At 43.3% G+C, this 18,764-nt stretch overlaps 1 protein-coding gene across 3 annotated transcripts in view; it reads right to left on the bottom strand.

Moving 5' to 3' along the window:
* Positions 1-18,764, bottom strand: part of MORC2 (MORC family CW-type zinc finger 2) — a 49,370-nt gene that overhangs the window by 28,367 nt on the left and 2,239 nt on the right. For 2 of the 3 annotated variants that reach the window (XM_058037285.1, XM_058037286.1), the window contains exons 2-5: positions 15,352-15,405; positions 13,877-13,911; positions 12,836-12,904; positions 1,193-1,283 (exon numbers count right to left, since the gene is read on the bottom strand). In XM_058037285.1, the coding sequence (XP_057893268.1) occupies positions 1,193-1,283; positions 12,836-12,904; positions 13,877-13,911; positions 15,352-15,405 (249 nt within the window). Of the gene's footprint in view, positions 1-1,188; positions 1,284-12,835; positions 12,905-13,876; positions 13,912-15,351; positions 15,406-18,764 lie in introns of those variants that run through there. The other variant, XM_058037287.1, reaches the window with a different exon arrangement.

Below are 18,764 nucleotides of genomic sequence, written 5' to 3'. Positions count from 1 at the left end.
TAAACAGAAATTAAAAAAAAATTAAAAGACAACTGAGGTGAGATGTGACAATAACCTTCAAATCTTTGAGCAGAAATGTCAGTGAGCAAGCAAGCACATTCCTCATTTCACTGTATCCAGAATCAAGTGCAGCAATCTGGAGACAGGAAATTCATTTCCTAACCTAACTAAAGCCTTACTGACACTTCAGCTAAGGCAGCTTAGTAGCTTATTGTCACAAAAAGGGACAGTCCCTTCCTTCTCCCCACTCTCCAAAGTTATCCTGTTACCAACCTCATCCAAAACACCTTAACAGGTAACAATTAACATTGCATCGAAAGAAGTATTGGTGTTATGTCAGCGCATTTCTCTTCAGACTGCCTTAAGTCTATACCACAGCAATTCCACAACCTACCTTTTGCATATGCTAGGGCTTCAGGCAGCATTTCTCTGATGTAATAAAGTACACCTCTTGCTCAAGGTTAAGAAAGGACAGAGATCTCTCCTGGAAGCAACAGTCAGGATCTGGGATCTGTCCTGCACTGTAGCTGAACTGACAGTGTCTCAAGATCCCCTAATTTTTCCCCCCAGGTTACTGAGTCCCACCGATTTCCCAATAGGATGCAATCAAGGCACATGGGTGAGCACAAAGCAGAATAGCCAGAGTAAGTCACAAAGTCCTGTAACTTTCCCAAAGACACAGCAAACTTTTTCCTCTTTCCTAACAAATCCACTCCAACCAGTGTTGTGCTCCTCTGCACTTATTCCTACCCTTCCTCTCATTGCTTCCATCATTCCCCTTCTTCCTGCATTTGTTTGGTTTGAGAACAAAAAGAAATGGTTTAAGTCCATCTGCCTTGCACCAGATAACTTTCCTGTTGGGAGGCTGAAGCACTATTTTGCTGCCTGACTGTAACAGGAAGATGACCATTTTGTTTCCAGCTCTTCCATTATTTTCCCCAAGCTCTCATCTGTACCCTCTGCGTTGGGTAAACACAGTCCCAAATCACTGATGTCAGCTGTACAGAGCCTTCCTGGCCACTGGAATACTACAGCAGATGTTGAGAGAGCTCCTGTCTACCAAAGCAGGGGATCTTAGAGCTCATCTGCTTTTTTTTTTTCTGGGAAGAAAGCTATACACCTCTGAGCAAAAAGTACACTGATCATCTGGACTATGACCTCCCCAACCTCAGGAGCTGGCTCTTGTACCTACGATTTCAAGCCGTTTCCATACTGCCCAATTTGAGTTGACTCAGGTGATCGCTTGGCTGATTTACCAAACTGGATAACACTGGCAGCTTCATCTGCAACAAGAAACAGGGAACAGAAAAGGCTTATTTCCGTGTACAGACACACACAGACACATCTTTTAGATAAAGAAGGAAGGTAACTTCTTCACCACTGGAAATAGGCCAGAAAAAAGGCCAGAAGCCCAAGCTGAAGCTGCATCCTGAAATTGTACCACAGAGCCCTGTGAGAGACATACTGCTTGAGGGCACTGATGTTACCAGAAGATCTGTACATGTGCCATGATGCTGACATAAAGAGTTTTAGGTTTCAGTCTAGTTCACTGTCCCATCTGAACTGCATGAAGACATTTCTTTTTGCAAAAAAAAAAAAAAAATCCACAAAAATAATCTATTGTGTCCATCACAGTTGTCAATTCTTATAAATTAAGACCCTGGGATGCAGTGGGTCTGTTGTATCCCATGTCCCATTGACACCTCACACTTGAGAGCACTGGCACTAGAGCATAAGTCAGGACTATTAAAAAGGTCAGAAATCCAGAATAAACACTGCTATTTCTCCACAGTGCTGAACTTAACACTCTGGTTAATTAAAGCACTAGGAGGACACAAGCTAACTTTGGCAGCAGATTGCTGGACCCCTGGCAGCAGGACAACTGGGGAGAAGTCAACACAAGCCGGTCTTACAGCAATTAGCAGAGGATTTCATTAGCACAGGACAGAATGAAAGGACACAATGGCTTTACAGCTCAGAGGGTCTGTCATTTTCAGTTCCAGCCTTTCTACTGTACAAGGGATAAAGACTTTTAACATCATCCCTAGGACAGATTCCTTTCCCTTTGCCCAAGAGATAATAATCATTTCACCAGAGTTTACTGGGAGAAATAAAGTTTAATTCCAGAGACAAGGAACACAAAGTGCCTTACTCTGAAGGCTAAAAACAAATGCATACACACAAGCTATAAGGGAGCACAAGACATCACTCACCCCACCAGGCAACTATGGGGAGGCTGAGCCCATGGACAAGCTAGATTTCAGCATGCAGGAGACACACAGGCTTATCAGCATTGACCAGTTCTACAGTAAAATATTCAGTACTAACACCATTGGTCTGACATGGCATCACTGAGCTGGTGTCAGAACACCATTTTCAGTTGAAACTATATTCAGATTTAAAGACACAAATACAGGAGAACAACTGTGCAAATACTTTGCTGCCTAAACTGCAGTTGTTCTCAATGGAACTCCACAGCTATTCCAGAAACAGCTTTGGACTGGATAAGGGTACCTCTACCTTCCCTTCAGCCTACAGTACTATTTTCTAGCCAAAGAAAGAAAACACTCGAATGTCTTGTATTTGAGATCTGGCTAAGGATGTTGGTGATGATCATCCTCATCACCATTATCATCCAATTGATGATGATCATCATCATTCAGTTTTTATTACTCTAACTACTATTACTGTGTCATTTTTAAAGCCTGGTAAGGAAAGTAGATACAGGATATTAAAAAGAGAAGGACTATTGGAATCTTTTTGCTCCACAAATATTTTTTCAGTAACTATTTTTAAGAAACTTTTAGAAAGCCTAAAGAGGGTGAAGAGTAATTATCCAAAGCACTTCCCCTCTCAGGAAAGGTGATCAGATGGTATCACTCATTGTTGGATGTCTGAAATCACCCTATTATGACTCCTCTTTCAGGTCAGAGGGATGACGGTGATGCTGAGCAGAGGGGAATGTGAGGTAGAACCTCTCTCCAAGCTGTCTTTAGGAGAGATTTAATATTTATATCCTCCCAAGAATCAAGACACAATTTTTTTCCCCAGCTCTTTATAGAGCTGCTCTTTATAGGCTCTGGAGGGTGTTTCTACTGAAGGCTATTTCTGTCACACTATTTTTGTTTTGTTGTGCCTCAGAGTTACTGGATTTAAAAAAGCCAAACTCCCCAGCAAGAAAAATAGAGAAGGGAGATCTATGCAAAACAAAGAAGAGAAAAAACAAGCTGAAGAAATTCACTCAGATGGTCAAGATAAACAGGATTTAATTCATTACCTGGGGGGAATTAGCCTAAAGACAAGTTGAACTTTCCTGAGGATAGGGGAACAAGGGAAAAGCTGTGACATCCTTTGTGACTGCAACAAACACAGGACACCAACCCCACATGGGGCAATGACTGGAAACAGACAGTGACTGACAAATCACTTTGATATATGTTCCTGTAATTTGTTTTAAAAATCTGTTAACTTTATAGGAAACATCCATGTTTAGGTTAAAGATTTAACCTTAAAGACGGTTAAAGAGACATTTTCTCCTGAGAATTGTGTAGACTTCTCCCCTGAAAGTGGCCCCCAAGAGTCACTGTCCACACACACAAGTGCGTACACACTCTAAAGTAGGAGTTGGAGTTCCAGTTAAACATTTTTCCTCACTATTGTGAGCCTTGGATAAACAGTATTTTTTAAATACAAATAAAGCAACTACTGAAATATTAAATAGCAAATACTATATACTAAAATATAATAATGCAACCAACACACTACTACTTAATTAACTGCTTCCATTAAAACAAAAGCTGTTTTGAGCTTCCAAACTTCAAAAACACAGTTGAAAAAAAGCAAGACTTGATATATTTGCTTCAATCTCTCAAAAAGCAACAGAACAAGCCCTATTAAAAAGTGTTAGAAGCCAGACAAGGCAGGTAACTGGGCTAAGTCTGCAGAGATTTACAAAGGCAAGTGACACCTGACTGATTTGGTCACCTTCTACAAGGCAGCACTTCCTTTCCTTATCGAGACAGTAGTGGGTGTTGTTTGGCTGGACTTCAACAAAGTGTTGGACACGGTTTAACACAGCCTGTTCCTGGACTAACTGAGGAGACACAGACCAGGCAAGTGGTATACAAAACAAGTAGGGAACTGGCTCATGGGTCATGCTCAGAAGTGATCATCGATGGTTTTCACTCCAGCTGGGAGGCTGTCACAAGCAGAGACTCCAGGGACTGATGCTCTGCCTCATACTGCTCAACATCTCCATATAGGAGCTGGACAGTGGGGTGCTTTTGAATCCTCACCAGCTTCATTGATGGGGGTAAATTGGAATGCTTTCTTATTACAGCGACCTGAGGAAGGTATCCAGGGTGAGAGACGGAATCTTGATTGATGATCAGAAGGCTGGATTTATTGATATATGATATTAAATACATTATAACTATACTAATAAGAATAAGGAGAGAAGCTGCAGAGGCTGCTAAGCTAAGAATAGCACAGAAAAGAATGAATAACAAAGTTCTGTGTCCAGCAGAAAGCAAGGACAAATTCTCCTGTGAGTGGTCAGCAAATCCAAACACTCACAGAAGCCCAATCACCACTGCACCTGTTACATTCCACACCAGCCAATAAGAATTGTTTACATTCTTCTTCTGGGGCCTCAGCTTCCCAGAAGATGAACAAATCCCAAAGAAAGGATTTCTATGAAAAAATGTCTGCGACATCTCACCTTTCTAAATTGCATAAATTAAAAAGAAAAATGTTGATGTGAAATGAACAGGAAATTTCTTCACCTGTAAAATATACAATACTAACAAATCACTAAAACAATCCTACAATCTAAGAAAATGCAAAAAACTATGCAAAGAGAATTCAAGTCCAAGCAGCTGAGTTTCAGGAACAGTCCATGAGCTGAAGTTGCTTCTCTTGGAATATCTGAGAGTCCTTTTTGGTCCTGAAACAGACTTCTGCAAAAGTCCCATCAATAGTTATCACAAACCATTGACAGTCTTACAACAATTTCAAACAATTTGAACAATTTTGGAATGTCCTTTTCTGGCCCTCCAATGCTTCAGTGCTTCAGAGCTGCTGCCCGCTATTTTCAATCTTTTTTATTTAATTTTAAATTTATTTTTTTTTTTTTGACCGAAAAGGAAAAGACCAGCAGCCAGCCGAGCAGAGCAGTTCCAGAGAAGGAAAAACCCTGGGGGCCCTGGCCCATGACAGACCAGGAACCCCAAAACTGGCCCACAAAGGGGGGGCCAGGACTGGTAGGAGAAACCACAACCCCCAGAAACATCAAGAGGCCAAGTGATGGCCCTAGCCCAGAAACTTCCTGAGCCCAACAGGCCAGGCCAAATCCATGAAACAGGCTCTGCATTCCCACAGGCCTGCACCCTGCTGCCAGTACAAGGGCAGCATGGGTGATGACATGCTTCCTTTTCCCAAAACCACTGAGGCATGCCAGCAGTGAGGGTACAGAAGCCTTCCTCAGAAATCCCATCTGGGGTCTGGAGATGTTTGTTCCCCACAGCAAACCAGCTATGGTCTCCTCCATCTGTGCCCTCTTCCCCTGCAATGCAAATGCATTGGGTTTTTTGTCTCTCATCTGCCCCATGGCTTCATCCCCACCCCCTCCAGGCTGGGGACCAGAGGCAGAGCTCTCAGGATGCACCTGCCCCCCACCACTAGGGTGCAAAAGAGGCGGTAGAGATGGCAGCCTCCATGGGACAATCCCCGAAAAACCACCCCCCAACCCGCCTAGAATGCTGATCTTGAACGCAGGCAGACGCACTGCTCCTGCCCCCAGCTGTCGCGCAGCCCTCGCTCCACGGAAGGAGAGACCAGCCACCGGGGCCGCTGCACGGGTAGCCTGTCCGGGATGGTCTGAGCTCAAACAAGCCGCCAGTTCCAGGGCAGTCTCTGACACCGACATGGAGGACAGAGTCTCTGATAGCGGCAGAACTGCTGGGGCAGCCGGTGGAAGCAGCAGGGGAGCCAGAGCCGGGGAGGGAATCACGCTGGGTGTAGGAGCGACCGCGGGCTTTTCTGAGGGTCCCGCGGGTTCGGCGCCATCTCCAGCACCATCCTGAACAGGGACCATCTCGTCTTGAGGCAGCGGGAAGGCCGAAGGATCTGGAGAAAACAACTCCTCCGCTGAGCCAGAAGCCGGAGACGCGTCGTCGTTGCCTGGCAGCTCAGCAGCCACAGGCGCAGGCGGGGAAGCCAGAGAAGCCGTGGGCGGAACCGCCCGGAGAGGCAGAGACGGGATTGCCTGGAGTGGCGGCCGCACCGGCGATGCGGGTCTTGGAGGCGGATGCGGCGCTGGCAGGGGCGGGGGGGCCTTTGGGACCTGCGCCACCCCCATCTCTGAGTGGGGCGGGGTCCGAGAGGCCGGCTGTGGCAGCACCATCCACTCCCATCCCCCCTGCGGGGGAGAAGGGGGGGAAAGAGAGCTGTCCATCTGCGCAGGCTCCGGAGAAAGAGTAAAAAAAACTTCGCGCGGCGAAGTTTCACCCCCCTCCGCCGCGAAGCAGGGGGGGCTGGGAAGCCCCAACTCATCCCCCACCGGGTCTTCTCCCACTGGGGACGGTGGAAACGGAGCCTGCCCATAGCAGTTAGAAATCCATGGAAAAACAGCTGCTCTCCGTTTCAAAACTGGGAAGAGCTTTCTAAATGCTGGGTAGACAGGAGGGAAAATGCATCCCTGACTCCACATGAACTGGAAAATGGAGTCCATGCATTCCCACACGAAAACATCCAAAGCGTATAGGACATCAGTAAAGAACCCAAAAAGCTTTGCCCATCGGAAGAACTCATAGAGATCTGTTTTTGACAAAAAAAATCCGTCCTCTTCACCCCATCGTTGCCAGAGGGTGATAAGTCTCTCCTCTGAAGGAGAGAACTGAACCTCTTCCTCCAAGGCATGTGTCTTCCATACGAACAGCCACAAGCTACGAAGGGCTGGTTCATCAGGAAGGGAAAAGCCAACAATACCTTTTGAAAGAGTCCAGCTTCCACTGGCCAGCTCCACAGTTCTGCTGCTCTTTCCAAACATCTCCCGGAGGGTTTTCAGGTTCTCTTTGTGGTCAGCCTTGGCTGTGAACTCTGTCCAAATCAGGATCTTCAGTTCTTCAGCTCCTGGCTTAAATGCACTTCTGTGGTCACTTCAAAGCAACCATCACATGCTACACATACAGGATTTTACCCAGGGCAGCAGTTTGCTCCTCTGGTCTTATCAAATTAATTTTGCTCTGACACGAGGGGTCACCAGATATTACAGCGACCTGAGGAAGGTATCCAGGGTGAGAGACGGAATCTTGGTTGATGATCAGAAGGCTGGATTTATTGATATATGATATTAAATACATTATAACTATACTAGTAAGAATAAGGAGAGAAGTTGCAGAGGCTGCTAAGCTAAGAAAAGCACAGAAAAGAATGAATAACAAAGTTCTGTGTCCAGCAGAAAGCAAGGACAAACTCTCCTGTAAGTGGTTAGCAAATCTAAATACTCACAGAAGCCCAATCACCGCTGCACCTGTTACATTCCACACCAGCCGATAACAATTGTTTACATTCTTCTTCTGGGGCCTCAGCTTCCCAGAAGATGAACAAATCCCAAAGAAAGGATTTCGATGAAAAAATGTCTGCGACACTTTCTTAGACACCTGGACTGGCTGAAACAGTGGGCAAGCAAGATTGTGTCTGAATTTCAAGGGAACTGTGAAGTCCTGCACCCGGGATTAAATAACCTAAGAGCCCAGCACAGACTGGAATCTGCAGATTGGGAGGAACAGCCTTGTTGGAAGGGTCCTGGTAGACAACAAGCTGAGTATGATCCAGCAGTGTCCCACAACAGCAATTGAGGCAAACAGGATCCTGGACTGTATCCACAGGGACATTGCCAAAGAGATGGAAATGTGATTAGCCCACTCAGCTTTGTGCTTGTCAGGCCCCACCTGTTGTACTGTGCCCAGTTCTGTCTCCTCAGTTCAGGAAAGATGCAGACAGCCTGAACAGGGTGCAAAGGAGATGATCAGAGGGCTGCAGAAACCGCCCTATGAGAAGAACTAGGTCTCCTTCCTTGAGAAGAGAGGGCCCAGGGGGAATCTCATCATAATACTACGGTACTTGAAAGGTATTTACAAAGGCTACCCTTCCCTAGGAGCCACATGAAAAAGAGGCAAGAGATACAAGTTGCACTGGGAGAGGTTTCTTCTTAAAATAAGTACGAAATTTTTTAGAGATCAATCAGTCATTTAGTAAATCACTAGAACAACCTCCCCAGGTGTGTGGTGGAATCCCCCATCACTGGAGAGACAGGGTGCTAAATCATCTTTTCCCTTGCCCATCAAAGGCTGGAACAAATTATCTTTGAGGTACTTTCCAACCTGAGCACTTCTGTGATGAAAATGCCAGTTAAGAGACTTATTTTCTTCAATTGCTTAAGAATAAAACTACAGTCATTTCCTAAACTAGTTGTTATACTTTCTCAACCTACAAGTTGATTCATTGAATCATTCAACCTGTATTTTGATTCTTTAAATTCATGCAGCACTTTCAGAGCCAGGTATTAGATAAAATTTCAAGCCTGAGTAGTTGATTTCACTGATAGTATGAGAAATGTGATGTGCTGCATGAAATCTATTGTTCGGTTTTCTATGGACTCCTATATAGTTCCTTACAAAAGAGCCAAAGTTTTGGACCAGTACTATTATTCTGTGTTGGGGGAAGAGGGTATTTACTGGATAATAATATATTTATTAATATTGGAAATTAGAAAAAGGTTCTTCACCAAAAGGGTGATTAGGCACTGGAACAGACTCCTCAGGGCAGTGGTCATGGTCTCAAGCCTGACAGAGCCCCAGGAGCATTTGGACAACTCTCTTAGGCATAGGACACCCCAAAATCCCACCCTTCCAACTCAGAAGATTCTATAATTTTGACACCTCTCTGCAGGACATGATGGTTCCTTTGAAAAGAGCTGTCCTGTAACATCACTGAATCCTTGGACCTTATGATAACTCATGACTACAGTGTGAGATGTTTCCAGCTTGAGTACAAATGTTTTTTGATCTTGAGACCACACAACTCAGAGTGATCATTAAGAGAGCAAATGCAGTGAGTACTGAATGCAACTACAGCAGGAATCACTTCACAAACATCCCTAATTTTCAGAAATGAGGAGTTGTCATTTGGCTTGCTAATCAGAAGCCATCAGAGCACTCAAATCTGACCAACTGCCTCACTATACCCTCCCATTTTCAGAGCCTGCCAGACAAATCTAGAATTGCCCAAGACAGAACAAGACCAGAGAGAACAGCAACAAGACAGAGTTACACAAACTGTTACTGGAACAGTTAACTTGAGCCCTTCAGCTCTTCCCTCCGTTTAGAAGTGCCCAGACGCAACTGGGTTTATTCACTCATCATCCCCAGATGGTGCCCCATCCAGCCTTCCAAGCCATCCTTTCAGTTGACTTGGGAAGATCCTGGGCTAGCATGGGCTACAACAGCACTACAGCAAGTCATGGAGGTATTCTTTTTAACATGTCACCTTTATGTACAATAAAAATAATTTCAATTGAAGTTATCATGCACAAAAATAAAACACTCCCAAGATCCATGATTTCTGTTGAAGCAAAGTCTGTATTGAGGGAGAAAAGTCCAATAAAAAGTTTTCTGCTGACATCTTTCAAAGTCAGATATGAGATCTTCAGGATATCTTTAAAACTGGTAAACCCTGCATCATGAGAAATTACAACTCATATCCCTACAGCTAGGGATGGAACCAGAGAGCCCCATGCAGCGAGTTTGAATGACTCTCCTTAGCTGCTTCTGTCCATGCTGACAGGCAAATGGTGCAGCACACAGAGCTTTCACCTGGCTGCCCTTGTCCAGCATCAAGACAGTCAAAGGACCTGAATTACATGGTATTTTCTATATACAATGCATAGCACTGTGAAACATCCCTGCAAGGCACAGTATCTGCCAATCTTCTTCACGAAACATTTCAGGCTATCAGGATAAAATTCTTCAACATTCAGCTGAAAGATTAGTCAAAAGAAGCCACTTAATAGCTGTCTTAGGTAACCCAAATATTATTGTATTTCATATCCATCTGTGCTCAAAATTGAAAGTCACTTTAAGACCCAGCGGTGCAGCCAGAATCAGAACCACAGGGATGGGAGCAGGCAAGTGTCAAGCTCTTTCCAGTCAAGGCATTCCAGGCAGACTTTCATCTCTCCCCTCATAGCTTTTGCTCAAGGCAGAGGCTCTGCTTTGTTTTTTTTTTTCTTCTGTTTCTTTCCGACTTCCAGAGGGGTTTGTTTAAGGTACGTTTTCTGTGCTCACAACAGTAGCAACTGTAGCTACAAAATGGGACCATGCATGTCAAAAGGAAAAACTGTTTCAGACTGAATTTTGCAGCATCTGTCTGCAGCTGTAGCAAGGTGCTAGGAGGAGTGAAGAGGCCCCAGTCTGTGCAGCTGCTGCAGAAGCCAGCTGACACGAGGAGTCACAGAGTCTGAGCCACTTTAGCTGGCTGCCCTGCCATCCTCTGCCAAGATGAAGGTGAAGTCCTTCCAGAGGTTCTAGTCCCTGACCAAGTACCAGCAGCCAGAGCATGTCAGTCGCAAACACCGATGGAGCTGCTGCCACCAGAGAGGTAAGAGGGAGGGCTCCCCTCCCTTTGTCTTCCCATACACAGTTGCCCATGGCAAGCGTCACCTCGGGGAAAGGTGTCACTGCCATTTTGAGCTTCTCTTGGTTCCCAGGGAGTCCATGACATTTAGTAATTTTGTATCTAGCGATTATTTACTGTTAGTTTGTGCCTGTTGCTGTTTTGCTTGTTAGTAAACTGTTATTTTTTCACTTATTTTTACACATTTCTTTCCTGTGGAAAGGGATTGGTTAAAACTAAGGGGATATACCTCATTTCAGAGCATCCCCCTTAAACTGTCTTAAACCAAGACAATAGGCAATACTTAAATCCCATTTTGTCACAAAACCAGCACTACAGAAGCAATAACTGTATAAAAGCTGCCATAAAATTCTGTGGCATTAGAACAGACACCTGGCACCTTCCAGAGAAACACACAGGCAGAGAAGGTCATATTTTCCTCTCCCCTGATCCTAAGGACTATCAGAAGGCCACACACCTCAGAGCTTTTTTTTTATGGATGGGGCTTTATTGTTTCCTTCAGCTTAACTGATGGCAGAAAAGTACTCTTGGAAGACCCGTTTAGCAACCTCAATCGTATTCCAAAGAATATCCAGAAGGTATCTAGAGTTCAAACCAAATTCCTTTATGGAAGTCACAAATCTGTGTATCAGAGCACAAATTACATTGAATGAAATGCTTTGTATCTATATGGGTTTGTATCTATTTGGGGTGGGATAGAGTTCAATCTCTCCATGCTAACTTGCATGGGGCTGTATTTCAGAGAAATGTTGGCAATATATGGTTTTCATTAGTGCTGAACACAGCTTACACAGCATCAAAGTCCTTTCTGCTTCTCAAACTGCACCACCAGCAAGCAGGCTGGATTGCACAAGGACTTGGGAGGGGACAAGTCTGGGATGGCTGATCCCAACTGACCCAAGGAATTCCAGACAGTATCATAAAATCCCAGAATGGTTTGGATTAGAATGGGCCTTGAAGATCATCTGGTTCCACTCCCTGCCACGGGCAAGGACGCCTTCCACTAGACCAGGTTGCTCCAAGCTTCATGTATCTTGGTGTAGCGCTCATCAGATAAAGCTGGGGAAGTAGGAGGAAGAGAGGCATGTGTGACCTTGCAGCATTCGTCTTCTCAAGTCACTGTTTTACATAATGGAGGCCTGCTCTCCTGGGGGTGTCTGAACAATTGCCTGCCCACAGGAAGTGGGGAATGAATTCCTTGGTGTGCTGTGCTTGCGTGCACAACTTTTGTTTTCCCTACTGAACTGTCTTTATTTCAACCCATTAAGTTTTCACATTTTACCCTTCTGATTCTCTCCACCATCCCAGTGGAGCTAGAGTAAGCTGCTGTGTAGGACTGAGTTGCCAGCTGGGATCGAACTAGGAAAATATCACAAGAGGAACTTAAAGTACTGAGGAATCAGTGCAAAAATGTTATTTACACATTTCCTTTGTCTTCTCCATATTCACCTCCCAGTTTCACCCAATTTTGCTACCCTGTATGGAACTCCTCACAGGATGATTTACCAGTCCTCAAGACTCAAAGGTGGGTTGACAGTGCTGTTCCTTTATGCTAAAGTAAAGCAGAAAAGCTTTTAGCTTTCACCTGCTAGATACAACATCAATTTACAGCAATTCTTACAAGGCAGAAATACATTTGCTATATTCTCATATTACTAAGGTTTTATATTGTCCAGTATTGATCTCAAACACAATGTCCATGATGAAACAATGGCAAACTGTTTTCAAAGCAGAACCTTAATTTCTGCCATGGCACACCTTCTGGTTAGAGCTGAGATACACTGATCACCTGGCAGCCAGATGGAGAAAAGGCTTATGCTACCTTGTACTTGCTCCCCTTCTTGCTCCACTATTCTCCCTTCAGCCCCAAGGCCAACTTCAGTGTACTGGGAAACTTCAAGCTAGGCTGACCCAACTCTAAAATGCAGCAAAAAAATTTTCTTTTGACCAATTAGTTTTCTGCAATGGAAGAGGTAAATGGTCTGATACATGATATGGTGTGAAAGAGCAAGAGGAGAGGCAGAAACATGTATACAGGCATGGAACATGTCCTTTTCAATGGAACTAAGCTGTTAATTCAACTTAAACCATAACATGAAACCTCGGCTTGCAAATGCAGGTGTAACTTTATGTCACTTACTTGAATCCATTCCTGTTCCATCATCCAAAAAACATAGCATGAATCCACCTCGCAGGTCCTCTCGTTGCTCTGCAAGAAGAGTTATTCACTGCTCCCATAAGCAAAAGTTATAAGTTCCATAAAATGGCATCAGTGTTAACAACAAAAGTAACACAACAAATAGGACTTTTAAACCTGCAATATGGCTAAGCTGTAAGAAAGAGCACCAGATTTTTGTTACAGAATGACTAAGAACTTCTTCAGTACAAAACTGAGCTACAAAACTGTATTGTGTCAGTGGAGTTTTTTAGCATTCACTACATAGAGCAACTCACTTCACCTGACCCCAGGTGAAGGCTGACTTAATTGCTTCCCCAAGATATTTGTAAAGGCAACAGGGACTTTTTGAAGGGCAACAGGGGACTATGGCACAGAAGAAATGGTAGAACAATAGAATTATTCAGGTTGGAAAAGACCCTTAAGATCATCAAGTCCAACCACAAATCTAAGACAGCTGAGGTCACTAAACCATGTCCCTAAACACCAGATCTACACATTTTTTAAATATGGATAGATAATGACTCCCCCACTACCCTGGACAGCCTGTTCCAGTGTCTGACTACAATTTCAGTAAAGAAATTTTCCCTAATATCCAATCTAAACTTCTCCTGGCAAAATTTGTAGCTGCTTTCTCTTGTTCCTGTCACTTGTTACCTGGGAGAAGAGCCCAACCCCTACCTGGCAGCACTCTCCTGTCAGGGAGTTGTAGGAGCAAGAAGGTCCCCCACAAACCTCCTTTTCTCCAGGCTGAGCTCCCCAGCTTCCTTAGCCTCTTCTCATCAGACTTGTGCTTCAGCCCCTTCTTCAGCTCCCTTACCCTTCTCTGGACATGCTCCAGCCCCTCAATATCTTTCTTGTCTTGAGGGGCCCAGTACTGACCCCAGGATTGGGCATAAGATTCTCGCTCTTATTCAATCAAGGACAACATACGTTTGCAGCCTAAACCCAAGTTAACTAGTGACTTAATTGCTGACATGCAAGGAAGTAGCATGAGTGACTTACCAGTATAAATGTCTATTCTCGTGGCATCTGCATCTCTACAAAGAAATAGAACCACAATTGATATCCAAACGTTAAACAGAAATGAAGCTAAAAATCCAGGCATACGCAAGCATTTCCAAAATAACGGGCTGTATAGATCAAAGTCCACAGAGGCCCCACAGTCATGAGTATCAGAAAACACTGTCCATTTGAACTAAACTCCAGCATAAGACATTGCTAGCACACAAACAGTTCTGGTGACAGGAAGTACCACTGGCATTCTAACAAAAGTCATTCTGGGGCTGGAAATCAAATGAGTACACATTTCTGAGCTCCCTCCTACACAAAACAAACATCACCTATAGTTCTTTTGCTGAGCTGCCTACAAAAGGTTTAGTAACTCCATATAAACCTTCATTCCAATACATTCAGGATTGTTACAGTAAACTGTCATTACAAGATCACTTAAGTGAGGCCCTTCACACGCTGCATCCTCCTCTGTATTTGAAAGTACAGCATGTACAGCACTACTGCCCTCTTTCCAAACCAACCTTGGTTTGCTGACTTAGAGGCATGGCACTATAGAGCAGTAACAAAACCCCACTTGACAAATGCCACAGCCACTTTGTTTCACTTTTGATTTCCAGCCCAGCCTAGCTACTTCTTCCCAGAAGACAACCTCTCTACAGCCAGAGGGGAACCAAGGTAAGGGAAAACCACCCCCAAAGACCCTACTTTTTCTTACCTTGTTGCAACCATGAACATAGCGCCAGCCCGCATGTGTGCACACGAACACACACACAGCTGATTCCCTAAACAGAAGCTTTCCAACTCAAAAATGCCCCAGTTTCAGCTTGTTACATCACAAAATGCACACTGTGACAAATCACATTTGAGAGAAAACAATCCCAAAATACTTCCATAGTGCTTCATGACAGTACTTCCTCTAGCTCAAGACAAAAGCACGCAAGGCTTGGGAGGCTTCAATAGCAGGGATTCCCTCCACACACAGGTGAGACAGGTAGCCCAACAGCTGCAATTTCCGAAGACCATATCTCCTGAAGTGTCAAAATTCCTTTAGTATTTCTTGCTCTGTTTTTCAGCATCCTGCTTCTGATTTCATTTTCATTGTCATGTTTGATACTATGATTTTTTATATATCAGATGAGTCACAGCTCCTGTAATATTTATTTTAGCAATTTCTTTACACAAAAAGGCAGACTAGTTTTTTCTTTAAATCTCTCTTGTTTCTGCTATCAATTTCCTTTCCAATATGAGTTGTTCCAGGATTCACTCAAACTTGTCTTTCCAGGCATAATTATTTTCTTTTAGGAAGTTGATGTGGCAATGTAAGACGAGCAAATGAAATACTAAATTAAAATTCTATTTTCTTTAAAATCTACTAGAAGTGAAAATTGCTTAAGATCAACTAATACATAGGTGAATTAAATCTTAACCAAAGTTACCTTGGGAATTAGGCAGTCTCAGGTACATACCTGGCATTATCTACAAGTTCAGCAAGGGCACCAAACAAAAACTCATGGGTAGTTCTGCAATGAAACAGAAATCAGCAGAGTTACACCAATACTTAAAAAAGAGACCTTTAAATGAGAATCTCAACAATCTCAAGAGACATAGTTTCCAGCCTCTTTAACTCCACCTCTTTTAAGCCGCTCCCATGTGGAAGCCATTAGTTATATGCCTCAACATTGAAACAGATGGTGAGAAAAACTTAAGCAGCTAATAAAAATCATTATAATACACTGTCTGTTGACATAAATGCCATCTCTCCACTTCAAGACCAAGCTGGCAACCTAACTTCAAATCTAACAATTTTTTAAACATAGATGAACCACATTCACCATAAGGTTAACAGCAAAGATGTGGAGAAACAGCTGATGGAATTTGTTACTCCTCCAGGTTGTTCAATGAAGAGACTAAGACCTCAGAAACCAGTTTGATCAGCATGTTTCAGTTTGCACAAAACCCTCACATACAGCCAACAGGTGACCAAGAAGAAATTTCTTCATATTTTCAGCCTTCCAAGAACAGACACACAGGTACTTCCCACACATAAAATATATAGCTGTCCACACTGTTAATAACCACAAAACACGCCTTCATAGCCATCTTCAGGGTGATCACACTGAACCCATCAACACAGCTCCAGTCAGAGGAAAACACATGAGGCTTTAAAGTTATCACTAAAACCATGGGAACAGAGATTTCCACTCTCCCGCAGAGACAAGACCAACGGGAACAGTGTTTGGAAGACTATCTACCCAAACAGAAAGCTTCCATAGAAACACAATCTTGGTATTCCTTCCTTTGAACATGATTTCCGGCTGACCTGGTTTCAGCAGGGATACAGTTAATCTTCTTCTCAGTAGTTGTTAAGAGTTGTGTTCTGGATTTAGTGCAAGTATAATGTTGATAACACACTGATGTCTGGTAGCAAGCCAATCATACCCTAAGTCAAGGGCTTTTCAGTGTCCTGCACTAGTCAGCTATACAAGCAGCTGGAGGGGAGCATGGTCAGGGCAGCTGACCCAAATCAGCCAGAGGAATATTCTGTACCACAGAATCTTCTGCTCAGTGTACAAACCAGGGGAGCTGGCCAAGAGGTGCCAATCACTCCTGGGGGACAGGGAGAGCATGGATCAGTGGGTGCTGAGCAATTGTATTGAGCATCACTTGACTTCTGGGGTTTATTCTTCTCTCACTTTTTCCTATTATTATTATAAGTTTCTTCCCTCCAATAATTGAAAAGTTCTTATCTCAGCCCATGGTTTCAGCCTTGTACCATTCACCTCCCCATTCCACTGGGGAGGTGAGTGAGCAGATATGTAAGATGATTACAGATTTCACATGTTCTCTTGAGTTTACAAGTGTCTATTCAGCTCCACAGGTCAACATCACCGAAGTATATTTAGGAAGTGACCCACAAGCAAATGCATGCTTTAGCACTAGTAGCAATGCTTAAAGAGCACTTTTTACTCCACAATTTTAGGAACACTTCAAAGAAAAGATGCAAATAAGATACAAATAAGGATTTCCAAAGAAAGATGCTGAAACGAAACAATTGATAGCACAGCTATAGAAGACAAGAAAGGCAAAACAAAACATATTCACATAGCCCGACGCTACTAAACTTGACCATCTCCCAAAACTGCAACCTCTTGTGCTGACACAAGCAAAGGGAAACCTTGCTACAAGCCAATGAAAATTCACTCCAGCTATTTATCAGTAACAGAAATGAATACGTACTATAAAAGTCTTCTATTCAATTTATGAATTTAAACACACTTGTCAATATCTAACTTAAGTCAGATGAAGTGCTTTGGCCTGATTTAATCAGCTAATCTCAAACAAACCCATTGGTCTTGCCTTACAGTCAAAAGTGCCTGAAATATTTCACATCCATCATCATCAACCAGTGACCATTTCTCACATCTCCTCAAAAAAGTTTAGGATTATTTTACTTGCAGTACAACTTTAAAAAAACAAGACAAACTGTTGGCAAAATAAAGCCTCTCAGAGCTTGCTAGCAACCTGCAAACACGGTGAGCTTATTTTAGATAGGCATCATCAGAGGCAACAACAACCTGCATCAGAGTACCCAAAATACAACTATTACTGCCGTACAATGGGTGAAACAACATATAGAAGGGAGGAAAGGAGTATCAAAATCCATAGCGTCAACAACAGCTCATCTGGGTAGACAAAGACTGGCCTGGATCATCCCACAATGTGCACTTCCCTTTGAGCCAGCTCCATGCAGAACTGGAGGCTTGATAAGGAATCTAAAAGGGGAATCCAACATTGGCAATTTATTGAAACGTAGGTAACAAAAGGTCGAGTCAGATGGCTCTAATACATTACTAACTTCAAACGCCTCAACAAAGAATCATTTTAAGTAATGTCCCAAGGGAAGAAAAACTTGTTTTGCTCCTACAGGAACTTCCAGCTTGAACCTAGGTGGACTCCAGATCCTGCAGACAAGTACCTAATTACTAATGAGAGACTCAAGACTTCACTTTTCTTCTGAAGGAGAGCACATCTGGGAAAATGTTTTATTTTGGCACATGCATCAGGAAAAACAGACATTCTCTAAATAATGCACTCTGTTTCAGGCCAAAATAGACAAAAAGCACAAGAAGAAGAGGGAATTTGGTGGATGGGGGGTAGGGACATATTGTTGGTCTGTTATTACTAGTTTTTCTCAAGTCCATCATTTAGTCATCTTGAAGTCTATTCGAGTGACTTTCTTCGACTCCAACTGTATTCACCAGGACAATTTTAGCTACACAACAACACACAAGTTGCAAACTAAAGGCTACCTACTGCTAGAAGACAATCACAACTCAACTTTTACCAAAATAATTCAATTTTTTATTATAAATATTCAAAATATGCTAATATAAATTGTCTGGTCTCTGTTATATTTTTGGCATCATCTCAATGAATAACTTTGGAAGTGTCTTAATATAAGCATTTAATTGTTACAGAAAACCAATGCAAAGGAAAGCAGATGACACTGGAAAGTCATAAAACAATGTACATGCAATTTTCATGTGCTTATACACCCTGATTTTCATTCTAGGATTTAAAAGAATTTTAACATAGAAACATATGGGTTGAAAAAGACTTTTAAAGGTCATCTAGTCCAACTTCCAGTCATGAGCAGGAATACCTTCCACTAGGCCAAGTAGCTCCAAGCCCCATCCAACCTGGTCTTGGACATTCTGAGGGATGAGCAGCCACAGCTTCTCTGGGCACCCTGTTCGACGGCCTCCCCACCCACACAGGGAAGAACATCTTCCTTTTATCTAGTGTGACTCTACACTCTTAGGCTAAAGCCATTGCCCTCTGTCTCATGACTTTGGAACTTACTAAAAAGTCTGTCTTC

This window comes from Melospiza georgiana, chromosome 18 (assembly GCF_028018845.1).
Source record: "Melospiza georgiana isolate bMelGeo1 chromosome 18, bMelGeo1.pri, whole genome shotgun sequence".
NCBI classification, from domain to species: Eukaryota; Metazoa; Chordata; class Aves; order Passeriformes; family Passerellidae; genus Melospiza; species Melospiza georgiana.
Note: the sequence above shows the minus strand (reverse complement) of the source record. Positions and strands in the feature narration are given on the sequence as shown.